General features: G+C 37.6%; 1 protein-coding gene across 1 annotated transcript in view; it reads right to left on the minus strand.

The window, feature by feature from the left end:
* Window positions 1–1,150: 1,150 nt before the first annotated feature.
* OXCT1 (3-oxoacid CoA-transferase 1) overlaps window positions 1,151–14,125 on the minus strand; it is an 82,100-nt gene continuing 69,125 nt past the window's right edge. The window contains exons 15-17 of the mRNA XM_034073064.1: window positions 9,974–10,054; window positions 8,406–8,507; window positions 1,151–1,978 (exon numbers count right to left, since the gene is read on the minus strand). Coding sequence (XP_033928955.1) covers window positions 1,943–1,978; window positions 8,406–8,507; window positions 9,974–10,054 — 219 coding nt within the window. The 3' untranslated portion in view covers window positions 1,151–1,942. The remainder of the gene's footprint in view (window positions 1,979–8,405; window positions 8,508–9,973; window positions 10,055–14,125) is intronic.

A 14,125-nucleotide genomic window follows, 5' to 3' on the forward strand; every position in this document is an offset into this window, starting at 1 on the left:
AAGGAAGATCTTTATCAAATAGCAGAATGAGCATGAGAGAATGACTTTTCATTTTGATTCTCTTGTGCTGATCATTCTAGTTATCACGAGTTTGGTTCCAAACTGTTAAACTGTTGCTGATTCCTCAATTGACAAGTGGTGCAAACTTAATGTTTTTACACTTTAACCAACTGTATTCCTTTAGAAAGAATCTTCAAAGTGCCCACAGTATTATCTTCCCAGTTCTCTGTGTAACACTGTAAGGACAGACTTCACTCCATAAACAATCTTAATTTGCCTTTGAATGGAGGCTAGGGAGAAGAATTGTACCTGGAAAGTAAGAGCAGTTCAAGTAGGAAAGTTGTGCAGCTACCGGTTGTATGCACTGGGGACAGAGACTAATCCTCCCCCTTCACATTAGGCCCATTCATGTTTGCATGATTTGATTTGCCATCCAGAGGGACTTTGACACACTTGTGAGGTGGGCTGATGCCAACTTTATGAAATTTAACCATGACAAGTGCAAGTTCCTACACCTGGGTCAGGGCAATCCCAGGCACAGCTACAGGTTGGGCAGAGAAGATATTCAGAGCAGCCCTGTGGAGAAGGACTTGGGGGTGCTGGGCAATGAGAAACTTAACATGAGCGCTCACAGCCCAGAAAGCCATCTGTATCCTGGGCTGTATCAAAAGGAGTGTGACCAGCAGGTCAAAGGAGGTGATCCTGCCCCTCTATTCTGCTCTCGTCAGAACTCACTTGGGAGTATTGTGTGCAGTTCTGGGGTCCTCAACATAAAAAGGACATGGAACTGTAGGAACAAGTCCAGAGGAGGGCCACGAAGATGATCAGGGGACTGGAGCACCTCCCATACGAAGACAGGCTGAGAAAGTTGGGGCTGTTCAGCCTGGAGAAGAGAAGGCTGCGTGGAGACCACAGAGCAGCCTTCCAGTATCTGAAGGGGGCCTACAGGGATGCTGGGGAGGGACTATTCATTAGGGACTGTAGTGACAGGACAAGGGGTAACGGGTTGAAACTCAAACAGCAGAGGTTTAGACTGGATATAAGGAAGAAATTCTTTACTGCTAGGGTGGTGAGGTACTGGAATGGGTTGCCCAGTGAGGTAGTGAATACTCCATCCCTGGCAGTGTTCAAGACCAGGTTGGATGAAGCCTTGGGTGATATGGTTTAGTGTGAGGTGTCCCTGCCCATGTCAGGGGGGTTGGAACTAGGTGATCTTGAGGTCCTTTCCAATCCTAACTATTCTATGATTCTACAATTTTATGAATTATAAGGGATCAGAGATTGACTGTGGGAGGTGTAGGACTGTTAACGTCAACAGATACACTGTGAAACATCAGATACAGCTAGGGCTAAGGACCTAGTTATTTCCATCAGTATAAAGAGTTTTGTCACTCATGAAAATGCTCAAGAAAAGGAAAGTTCATATTCCTGATATCTCTCTACAGGTGTGTACATTTGCTCTAGACCACTCTAGGAGAAAGCAACACATCTTTACAGGCACAGGAGAATGGCCATCCAAAGTGCTGTAGCTCCAGAGCAATGGAGTAACTGGTAAGTTTAATGACATCAGAAAAAGGAGAAGCAATTGTAAGTTTGCATGGACATTTTCTGGTTCTGTGTGAAAAATGTAATGTTTGGCAGAGAGACAACAGGGCTTATTTTTTTTTTGACAATGTTAATATTTAGCATAACCTCATTCAATAATTAGGGAATAATTTCACCCTTTCATTCAAATTGGTAAGGTAATGAAAGTAAAATACAATTCTGATAGTCACAGCCTGAGTTTAACTATCTGGAAACTACTTAACAAGCCCTTAGAAAAATTAAAAAAAAAAAAAGACAAAGAAGAAGTAAATTGCAAAACAGACATCAATTTCTCTTCACTGAGCTCCCGTTTGGAAACGAGCCTTCTGGCAAGTTAAGCCCAGTCTGTATTTCACGTTTAAATCTGCCTCATTGGTGTTAGTTTTGGTGAAACCTAGCAGAAAAAAGGGAAAAAACACAACAGTTGTCATAAAGATATAGCAATACAACCCACCGTTCACTGTCACCTCTATCAACACTGTGCCACTGAAGACTAGAGATACTGTATTTACTTAAACTAATATATTTACAGGATTTCTGAGATGAACATTCCCACTACTATATTTTCTGCTGCAGGAATGCAAAATATGTGTGGTGTGATAGTACCCATCCTCTAAACTTCATTTATCTTGAGTTGGGTTATTGATTTAAGAATGCAAGCAGATTAAATAAACGTGGAAAGCTGAACCTGTACTTGCCCCTGCTAACTGCATGGTCTTCTTGCATAGCTTCCAATGTCAGCAGAAGAGATAGCTGCACTCAGGTGCAGGAGCTCCTCAGCTGTACATTGCACGAACATCACTCAAAACCAGGCCTTGACCTATTTAATGCACTGGCCCATAAATTGTTATGGGTGCAGAAGTAGTCAACTGAGTTTTGGAGCATGCACATTAGAAAGGGATATACAATCAATTTTATATTACAATATACATACTGTACTTACAGCATACATAACCTTTGATTTGATATTAATTTGAAGATGACATAATTCAGTACTTCTAATCTTACCTATTTTTAAAAAAACTTTGCCTTCTTTCATTCACATTCATTTGATTTGTTTGATGATGATGTAGTTTAATATTTCTAATTTTATCTTTTTAAAAAAATTGCCTTTTTCCATTCATATTAATTTTTGTGTGACAACACATATATTCTATTGTTTTAATTCTATATACTTTTAAAAATAAATTAGTAATATTGGAAGACATCCAGCAGGACAAAAATAAAACACAGTAAGCTTAAATAGGAAACTAGATGAGGAAAGGTTTAAATGGAAACAATAAAAGACTTTGAAGAGTAGCAGTGGTTGAACCTGGACTGCAGGTCTACACAAGTATCCTGAAGAAAAGCTCTGCACTGAAGATCCAAGCCTCTTCAAATGTCTCCTGTTCCCAGCCCTACTTAAATATGTGCTCCACTATCAAAACCAAAACCAACTCGTGATCTTGTTCAGGATAAAAAACAATTCCATAGACAATGTAGCTCCTAGTTCATTAATTCATTCCTGTGAAATATCACATACTGCATTCCTTCTGCCTCCTTCTCCCATCTTTTTCACTTAATGGTACTGAACAAGCTAACTCATGCAAAAGTAATATATAAAGGTTTTCCCAAGCATTAAAGCCCTTTTTTCTTTTTAGAGTACAGGGCTGTATTTCCTGTACCAGTTATATTTTTACATTTTCCTTCCTCTAGCCATTATCTATCATTATTTATAATCTTATGAGAATAACCACCAAGAAAAGCTTAGTTCCTGAAGAATGTGTTTACTGTATCAAACACTAATGAAATGTCTTTAGGAGATGGAAACTATTCATTGATTTTTCAAAGTTGCATGTGAACTAGGATAATAAATAGACGGAATAGGTACAAGTGCAGAGATGGAGAAACTCCCTGAGTGCACCAGCTTCCCTTGACTAACTTCAGAAATGTTTCAGTATTCCTAACTCTAAGTACTTATGTGCCTCACTTAATTTGTGCCTACTTCTGCCTTACACAGGTGGAGGCAAAAACTAGAGAATGAAGATGGCAACATTAAAATTTTATGCTGCAAATAATGACAAAAGCCAATTACTGGAGATTATTCTTTTTCTGCTAACATAGATTTTGGTGCCATCAAAGCCTCAAGTGTTTTACATTTGAATAAGCATATTATGTTAAATGTAATGTCTGCACATCTGATGCTAACAGCTATCATTTGCGTGTACCACTGTCTGCTTCAGACATGGTCAGATCTTCACGACTGCTGAAGTGCCACAATGCTGGACAGAGCAGAGGTGGTGAGAACCCAGCACCACTCAGAAATGGACTCACATACAGCTGTTTACTCTAAATAAAATGGGATTAAATAAGCATAGAACTGCTAATGTAACAAAAAGGAAGGTTTGTGCTTGGAAAACAAGGGCTAATTAAGTCTGAAACACAGAGAGCCCTGCCTTTTAAATCCCATAAGAGTCAGTCAATTTGGTTAGGGCTGAATGTGCTTAATGATGTCTGTAAGGTACTGTACTTAGAAAGTTGTTACTTTCTTACAGTACCTCCTAAGCAATACATTCTTAGTACTATTTCACTTACAGGAAGAACAGCTTATCTTGGAAGAACAGCTTATCTTGGAAGCTTCACAGTACTTTGCTACCATTAAACAAGAAGGTATACTGGGGGAGAAGTTTGAATGGGCAGTTCTGTACACAGTCTCCAAACTGGTAAGAAAGAGGAGACAGGGCCTCCAGGATTTCCTGCAGTTCAAGCTCGCTGTCTCTGATTTCCAACCCGAACTACCCTTCCAGCTACACAACACAGCCCTATGCTTACTTAGTTTTATTTCCTTATAGCAAGCAGATCTTTCAAGACCTGGTTCTGAATGATGCTTAGTTCTAATAACTTCTAATGACCTCACCAGGTGTGTAAAAGCAAGTTATTGTTCAGGAATGTAAAGAATCAGAGAAAAGAAACACAAACCAAACCAAAAAGTTGGCCAGCTTTAGCATGTTTGTTAAAATAAGTTGCTTATCCCTTATTAACTCCTAATTATTTGAAATAGCAGATAAAAGCAAACTACATTTCCAACATCAACTTTTGTACAAAACTGTTCCTAATGTGACTCTGACAATGGGGGTGATTGATCAGTAGAAAACACAACATCCATTTAAAAATGGACTCAATACTTCACAGCTCGTTTCCTCAAAGGAAATGTTCTTCCAGAAAATAAAACTTTATCCTCTATTTTTTTTGCTCACTGGAAGATGCTTTTCCTAAACTCTATTATCTTTTAAGATCATTTTGTAAAAATGAACTTTTACATAAAATAAAAAAAAAAAAAAAAAAGAGACAGAGAGACTTATCCTGATTATTTTTATAATGAAATACAAATTCGGAAGTATTGTTCTCTCATGGTCTCCTCAATGATATAAACCAGTATCGGCCCAAACAGATTACCTGCCAAGGTGGTCTATATGCTAGGCTACAGCAAATCTGATTTAAGCATACAAAATAAACCAGCATTTTGTCTTTACAGCACAGTAAAAATCGGGGGTGAATTGTTAATTTTTTATGCAATGCCAGTCTTTAATGAAGATTGTTGACTCTAAATCACATGTTCTTTGACATTCTGTTGCTGAAAATGTCCTTTAGGAGATGTTTTCTCAAATAAGCAGGCTATGAAAATGGGGAATGCACAGCTGAATGCATCTCTAAGAAAGCTATATAGGCTATAAAATAGCCTATAAAGGAGTAGTCTGCACAGGGCAGATAGTTACATATAAAGTTACAGCTATCCCTTACAATCTCACTTGTAATGAACCTAGAGAGATGTTTGTTTCAGTTCAGATCACCCACTGCACTCACGGAGTAAAGCTACTAGAAAAGGGTCAACTCCTCATTTTCTACCCATCATTTGCTTCAAACTTGCGAAACATATGATCCAAAAACTGTAGCAATACAGTATCACTAAAGTTCCTGTCACTGATATAAACAAGAACAAGATGTCTCGTTTGGTGAACATAAATAATCAGAAGCACAACTGTTATTCTTGCAAGGAAGCCTGAGGCAAAGTCTTGAAATGTGGAAAAAAGGACCAAGGATGCTGCTTTCTTTGACAAAGTAGTAACTATGGCTCATGCTTCCTGTCTTTAGTGCTATAGAGATTTCAGGCACTTTCTTATTTAGCAATCAGTAGGTAACACTGACCCACACACATTCCCTGGCAGAGAGGTACATGCTCTGCAAGCAAGATCTGCTTTGCAAGCATTTAAGCAAGCTGAATGCTGTTAAGATAAGTATATAAAAGTGCATAAACCAAGCAGTATCTACATTTTTCGTGCCCACAGCTCCTTTAGTGCGGTTCATGATTTCATGCATGACCATGGCAGCTGTACAAAACACACTGCATCAGTTTGCCTCCAAGAGAACTAGGAAATGGTTCCTGTGAAATGTCCCTTTCTGATCCCAGTGAGACAGATCCCAGAGACCTAGATGGTGGACTCTTGCAATACCTCTCTTCAGTTGCTAACTTCAGAATACCCTAAAGATTCAAGATATATGCCACTGTTTTGTAACATTTACAGTAAAGTACTAAGGGATAGTGGGTGGTGCTAATCTTTTCTTTGGTCCTAATAGTCTTGCCCTATCATATGCACCATGCTGCTGTAAAGCTTAATCTCATAGCCATCATTTTAAGTTTACCACTTCTTTATCTGAATTCTTTGGCTGCTTCTGCTTTCATTGCCTTGAGCATAGGCTACGGACTTTGAGTAACTAACTCTCAATTAATACATATATACTTGTCACCTGAACCAAAAAGAAACCACTCCTTCCAAACAAGCAGGTTTGGAACGTGTAATGACTGGTGTCTTCTGAAAACAAAGGTCCCCTACTGTAGTGTCAGTCTATTTAAATGCTTACTATACATCATATCTTTAAATCATGAAGTTTATCCCCAAATTAAATATACAAGGCCAACACAAAGTTCCTGACTGTAAAAGGCACAAACTTAGAAGGTTGTCCTGGTTTCAGCTGCAACAGGTTTTTTTTTGGGGGTTTTTTTTCCTCCTTCCTAGTAGCTGGTGCAGTGCTTTGTTTTGGTTTCAGTCCAACAATAGTACTGATTGGTTTAATTGTTGCCAAGTAGCACTTACTCTGATCAAGGACTTTTCAGTCTCTCATGTTCTGCTGGTGAGGAGGGGTACAAGATGCCAGAAGGAAGCAGGGACAAGACACTTGACCCAGACTAGCCAAAGGGGTATTCCATACCACAGCACATCATACCCAGTATATAAACCGGGGGGGGAGGGAGGGGTCACCCAGAAGAGACCAGTCACTGCTCAAGTTGGGCTGGGTATCGGTCAATGGGTGGTGAGCAATTGTACTGTACATCACTTGTGTTTACTGTTTTTTTCCTTTCCCCTTTCAGTCTTACATTATCTCCCCTTGTTATTTCCCTTATCATTATTATTATTAGTAGTAGTTTTATATTATACTTTAGCTATTGGACTCCTATCTCAACCAGTGAGGTTTACATGCTTTCCATTCTCCTCCCTACCTCTCCCGGATGCTGAATGAATAATTTCTTTTAAACACAGAATTGTTGAGCATGGAAAGTTGCTTCTAGTGTAAATTAAAAAATGACAATGACCTCTATAAAATGTTACATGAAAAATTAATAAAGAAACAAAGAGAGTTTGTAGCAGTTTCCTGCCTCTGCAATTGCAGGACACTTGTCTCTAACCAAACAATTGTTTTCACATAAATGAATGTATTTTCAGAAGTAAACGTATTTTTACTTAGAATATTTAAGAAAAGTATACACTATCAAATTTAGTTATCAGAAATTACAGGAATTGTAGAGAAATTCCACAAGCTCATTCCTCAGATAGTTTTACTTACTACCAGTAGTACGCTCAACCCTTAATAATAAACACTTTTACTTACTAACTGCTCAGCAATCTTTCAATTATGTGTCCTAGCCCTGCCAAGTAACTGCAAAGAGGAAGAGGATTGCACTTGATTACCAAATATTCCCCAACTATTTTTACAGCAGTTTCTACACTGCCATATTCTCTGTCCTTGCCAAAAGAGGGCTGACCTGCCCCAGAAAACTTCACATTATGGAAGAAAAAATTTTGCAGTGTGCATGTAGGAGACAGTAAAGAAGCTGTATGTTGTCAATCACACATATGTAATTAGTTACAGTCCCCTGTGCTACAACTTTTCCACTGGGTTTCCCACTGATAAACCAGTTTTATGTTAGCATTGAGTAAGACTTCAGAATGAATGTGAAGGTCAAAAGGTAGTGGCTTTCTGAATTAATGCAGAGCATATGTTTCATTTGTACAGGGCAACGGGAGAGAAAAAGCAAAGATATCAACAGCAGAGTACTTAATTGATTGGTACTAGTAACAGAGTGATGTGCAGTCACCCCCGCTGAGAAGACTCAAACCCTACCTAAAGATAGCATGAAAACTTAGCAACAGTGTTAGGTAAACTAACTTACACAGTGGAAAAACAAATATTCCTCTACCTCTCAGATATGAATAAGCTCCTCTCTTCAAAGCATCATGAAAGTTCCATCTACACTTTGTCCTTTTAGTCTTCATCATTTCTCCATCTCTTCTGTTCATCCTAGCTGCTAATGCTTCCAATATAATAATATTACATTAGTCCTAAATTGTCTTCTTATTTTCACTGAAAATCCCACAGATAATCTATCCAGCCCTTACAAGTAAAGAGGAAGCTTACTGTGTCTCCAAGACTTCACGTGATGAGTATTTGTGGAGAATGTATGTTCTGATGCTAGACTAACTATATTTGTTTGTAAAATTACTTACTGCGAAGTCACAGCCAGTGCTTTTCTTGATATCATCCACTGTCAGTCCTTCCCAGATTTCCACAAGGGTCAATCCCTTCTTCTTGTCCACATCAAACACAGCCTGTCAGGTTCAAATAGCAAAAAATAATTTTTTTTATTATTAAAGCAGAAAATGAGGGTGTAAGTAGTAACATTGTACAAAATGGTGTGCTGAAGTAGGCAGTGTTCAGCCAGTAACAAAAGATGCCATTATCAGTGGATCTCACTTTTCACTTTTCTGACTGACCAGCTAAGATTTCTGCTACTTTTATATGTACATGAAAGAATCTAGAGTCTGAGACATTTAAATTCCGTGAGGAAAGTGTGCAACTGCTCTTCAGTGCACAAAATAAAGACCATGTTCCCAAACAACCTGGTGAGAACAGTTAGGTCCAAAAGAAAGGGCTGAGATGTTCTTTGCTGCAAGATAATGCTCATGAGGAGATTATGAAGAAAATCAGGAAAAGACAATGTCTTCCTCACTCTTTGATGTCGTGTTAAGGCCAGTAGAGAAGTACAGTGTGGTTGATCACCTTCATCAGATTATAAGATACTTCAACAGCTATTGCACACCCAGTACAAGTTTTAGCATTTCCATAAGCTAGCAATGGAAGAGAAGATTTCTTGTTTTTTTTATAGAAAGCCTGGGAGGAAGTGGCTGAAGGAGCAAAGGTTGTTCTTTCCCCTTGCAAGGCTCACAAGTGCATCAAATAAAAACATATGTAAAATGATACGCACTTTAATGACGCCTACCAGAGGGAGATATAAAGGTTGCAAGCTAGTTACCATGGAAACCGTAAGGTCTATAGTGATTTTTCTTAAAAAAAAAAGAAGTTAGTAGCAAAAGAACAATGAAGACTGAACTTGAAATTAAAGCAAAGTTTCAAACTTATCACATAAGTGTACTTAGGTCCAGCTGTCCTTTGAGCATAAGACTTATTTATAGGATGGAAAAACAACAGCTTCTCTAAGTCTTAACAGAAAATCTGGGCATAAGGAAGTTAGTGTGGAAATGGAATTTGTAACACTACCTAAGTATTGTATGTTTGTGTTATCACCTAATAAAGCAACCAGACACGACAACTGGTAACATAGTGAAAATTCTGTTTATTGTTTATTTTCTATCAGTCTTCGTTCACTCTAATTTTTTCTATACCTTACATTTGTATGAGGTCAGTTAGTAAAAGACTGAAAAAGTTTCAGTTTTAATTTGTTTTCCCTTACTTTGTAGAGAAAAAGAAAAAAAAACAAACCACATATCAAATTACAGTAGCAATATACCACCAGGAGAAAGCAAATTCTATACCAGCATCTTTGATGAATTCTATTTCGTATGACAGATGGCTTATAGAGGGACTATTCTAAGCTCTTAAAAATGTAAACACTAAAACTAAAAGGAGTATGACTGCAGAAAAAAATCTTAAGTCACTTATCCTTTGCTGTAAAGATCCACTAATGTACTTTGAGCAGCAGCGCTATCAGATGCTCACACGTACTTGCACTGGAGAAGAGAAACATATTGACAAGGATTCCAGAAAAGTATTTTACCTTCTCTGTAATGATGCGGTTTACACATTGTTTCCCAGTAAGTGGTAAATTGCACTTTTCCAGGATTTTATGAACATTGCCCTGTGTTTAACAATAGAAAGACAAATGTTAATTTTAAAAACCAACACAACTTACTTAGAATTCAAATGCTTACATGAAAATTGCAGATGTAGCCATTCAATGTTAGTGAAACATTCACTGTACTCAGAACACTCTTTGTATTAATTTCTATGACAGATTACATCTCCAGCAATTTGGGACAGTTATTACTTAAATCCCACATATAGGGAGATGAGTAATATGAATCTCACTGTACTACTGAGTGAGCTCCTGAGTTTAGAACTCCTGTATTCTGTTTTATAATTTGTCTTCTGCAATGTGAGGATAAAAGATACATTATAAGACCCCACTGATGAAAGACAAAAATAAGGGAAAGACATCACAGGCATGACATTTTTCTGTCTTGCACTTTATCACAAACTGTATGTGCAGGATCAGCCTTACACACAGGCATTTCAAATACCTAGAGCTCAAAAGCATAGTAATGCTCTGAAGTTACTAAATACAGTTTCTTTACCTACACTGCATTCACATTCCCTGTATCTCTCCAGGAAAGCCCAAAAGCACAAGATATGAGTGCAATAGGTGCATCTTCAAGTGCTACACAGTAGTTACATCTCCATTTTAGACAGAACAAATTAGCATGCAAACACAGAAGAAAATAATATATATATAATTGGATTTATTTTAAGGCACTTCCTCTTATGGGGCATTAAATGCCTGTTCCTCTAAACCTAGGAAAAATACTACCTAGTGAGAAGGAATAATTTCTGACAGAAAGGTTTGGGTGGTGAGTCTGGGGAGGTTTCTCTTCTTTTTTTTTTTTTTTTTAATAGGAGTTCACAAATGGCTTTATGTCCTCCTAAATGAATGTAGGCTGCAAAAGCTCTGAATGAATATAAAAGTGATGGATTATTTTATTTTCAGACAGTATTTGTAGGCGTAGCATTAAGTACACGATTCTCCCATTACCATATGCTTTTATTTTTTCTCTAATTATCAATTTTCAGCTATGCATTTTGAAACTCTCAGAGTATTACGTGTCTCATTTAACTAGCTGAATCTAATACTTTCTAAACTGACAATCATCAGCTTGCCTTAAGGCTTAATATAATCTCGGGAACCATCTCTCAGCCAGTTTGACTCCTGAATGATAACAAAATGAGCAATCCATGCACTTTTGAATTTATCTTTTTCTGTGAAGAACTATTTCTTCATTCTATTTCTAATTATACTGGCAAGATCCACTTCAGGTATCAAGGCAACTGCTTTGATGAAACTCCCTCACTCGTAATGAAAATAATGACTTGCCACTGTTACTTTCTATTCATCTACTTATATCTCATCCATCTCAGGGACCTTCCTGTGTGCTTTGCCTAAGAGACAAGATTAACCTGTGCTATTTGTAATATCTTCAGAAAGATATCAGGTATACTTTTTAGCCATATGAAATGAAGCGTCTCTTCAACTAAGATTGAAATGTACGTACTTGCAGAGGTGACAGCTTGAATACCTCCTGTGACCCTCAGAACTGGTACATTCCACCTTCCTAGCACTTCAGCTGAAAATCACTGTATTATCAGTTGGCATAGAAGGCCACTTTTGGAAGACATTCATCAGGGCACTATCAGAATAGGAATCCAAATGGAACTGCATGAATTTTTACTATCTTGAGTTCATACAGGATTTGTTCAGATAAAGGAAAAGGCTGCTGCGTAAATAAGTAAAGCCTTAAGGTGTTTAGCCTACTTTAAGCAAAAAATTCTGTTGTTGAAGAACATAAATGTCCTTAATCTTCCACAATAGATTAAATCAAAACTATTCACAATGATACGAAGGAGTTTTCAGTTCAGTGCTCCATGCTTCAGTCATGTCCAAATCAAGTGCTTAAAACTAGTTTCTGGGGTTTTTTTTTCTGAATGGTGTAGACAACTAATTTCACAACATGGAACAATTACCAGCCATTACTTTACTATGTTTTGCAAAATATGTCAATGATGCTATGAGGGTAAGAATTTGACTGTTATTTCTCTTAGGCAGTATTTAGCAGATTAAGCACAGCTGCACAGTGACTTTTAAAAGATTAAAAAGCAACCTTACATCCTATTATTTTTCCTCATGGTTATAAACAAAAACTTAATTTATCAAGAAGTACATGAAGAAATATTGTAATGAATTAAACTTAAGGTCTGTTTGCAAGGTCTTTCACTGTGGTCTAAGCACATGGAGCAATTGAGATACCATCCCAGAGATATGTACTCCTGGTTCCCACTATGCTGTGATGTATAGATTTTCTGACTTAGTGACTACTTCAGAGTAATGCTATATAATTGTCACTGGTGAACTTAAGATCGTAAAACAGTTTAGTCCCTTTCATATAAATATAATTCTTTGAGCTCCTGCATCATCCTGATGATCATATACAACTTCATTAGCTGGCTGTTTCTTATTGCTTTAAACATGGTGGTTGCTAATTTCAGTCAACTACCCCTACTTCTTTTATAAAGCAATGACTAGCCATTCTGCATCCATCTCCTCCATGGTGCTATAATTTTTTTTCATTTCTATGTCACCTTTCCACAAGATCATTTCTTAAGCCAAATAATCTTATCATAGAATCACAGAACAGTTAGGGTTGGAAAGGACCTCAAGATCATCTAGTTCTAACCCCCCGGACATTGGCAGGGACACCTCATACTAAACCATGTCACCCAAGGCTCTGTCCAACCTGGCCTTGAACACTGCCAGGGATGGAGCATTTACAGATTCCCTGGGTAACACATTCCAGTACCTCACCACCCTAACAGTAAAGAACTTCTTCCTTATATCTAATCTAAACCTCTGCTGTTTAAGTTTCAACCCCATTACCCCTTGTCCTATCACTACAGGCCCTAATGAAGAGTCTATCCCCAGCACCCTTATAGTCCCACTTCAGATACTGGAAGGCCGCTCTGATGTCTCCACGCAGCCTTCTCTTCTCCAGGCTGAAGAGCCCCAGCTTCCTCAAACCTGTCTTGTACAAAATTAATTTTATGCTCTGTCATCTTTCTTCTGTACCTTTTGGTTTTCATTACAAGTAAGAAGTTTAGTAATTAAAAATGCAAATAGTTTCTGGCAGAGTGTATTTAGGTTTAGTTGGAATATATTGTGTATCAGAGTTTATCGGTGTTCAGACAGATTGTAGTTTCACCTTCATAATTAAGTTAAATATTTTGCCTGCCCTGCAAGGACTTAGCCTATCCCTATGTTTAAAAACTACACGTGTACTCAAAAGGAGAATGCACTTTTAAACTCTTGGAAAACTTATTTTACTGCTTAATAATCCATTACTGTTACAAAAAAAAATGAAAAGGATTGAAATATCCTTCACAAGATCACAAATCAGACAAAACTGACTCCAACAGCTACCTATTGCAGCAACTCTTGAACACGTCCATTGCAGGTACTGTGTACATCTCATGCCTTTCACTTTATTTCCATCCTTCAGATCCTGACTGATGTTCATTTACAGAAGACTTTGGTGTCTAACGATAGATTTCTTATTATTTATTTGGAGATCAAGGTAACAAAAAGGCCCTTATTTTAAAAAGCCAGCAGACACCACAGACTGTCACAGTACATGCAGACATTTCTTTCACTCAGTAGGCACATTGAGCTTTGAGAAGGATAGAAGAATGTTCCTCTGATGCATAGATACAGATGCAGTAATTTCGTGAGAAAATATTTGGTGTAAAGAATTAGAAAGCTGTAGTGTGAGGTGTCCTTGACCATGGCAGGGGAGTTGAAACTGGATGATCTTGATCCTTTCCAACCCAAACTATTCTATGATCCTATGAATATAAAATCAGCTCTGTAAGAAACAGTCACTCCAACAAAAAGCTGAATTTCAGAACTGGTCTCACAGGTGCTATATCTGCTCGTGTTTAAAAAGATTAAAAAAAAAAAAAAGGAAAAAAATGATAGAGGAGCACCTGAAAACTCTAAGATCAGCTTTTGATTTCCAAATGTTAAATTTTCATATTTCATATCATCTTCACGTATGAGCAAACAAGAAGAAGCAGTATGAAGAGCCCCAAAACAGCTAAGGTAAAA

Source organism: Melopsittacus undulatus, chromosome Z (assembly GCF_012275295.1).
Source record: "Melopsittacus undulatus isolate bMelUnd1 chromosome Z, bMelUnd1.mat.Z, whole genome shotgun sequence".
Classification (NCBI taxonomy): Eukaryota; Metazoa; Chordata; class Aves; order Psittaciformes; family Psittaculidae; genus Melopsittacus; species Melopsittacus undulatus.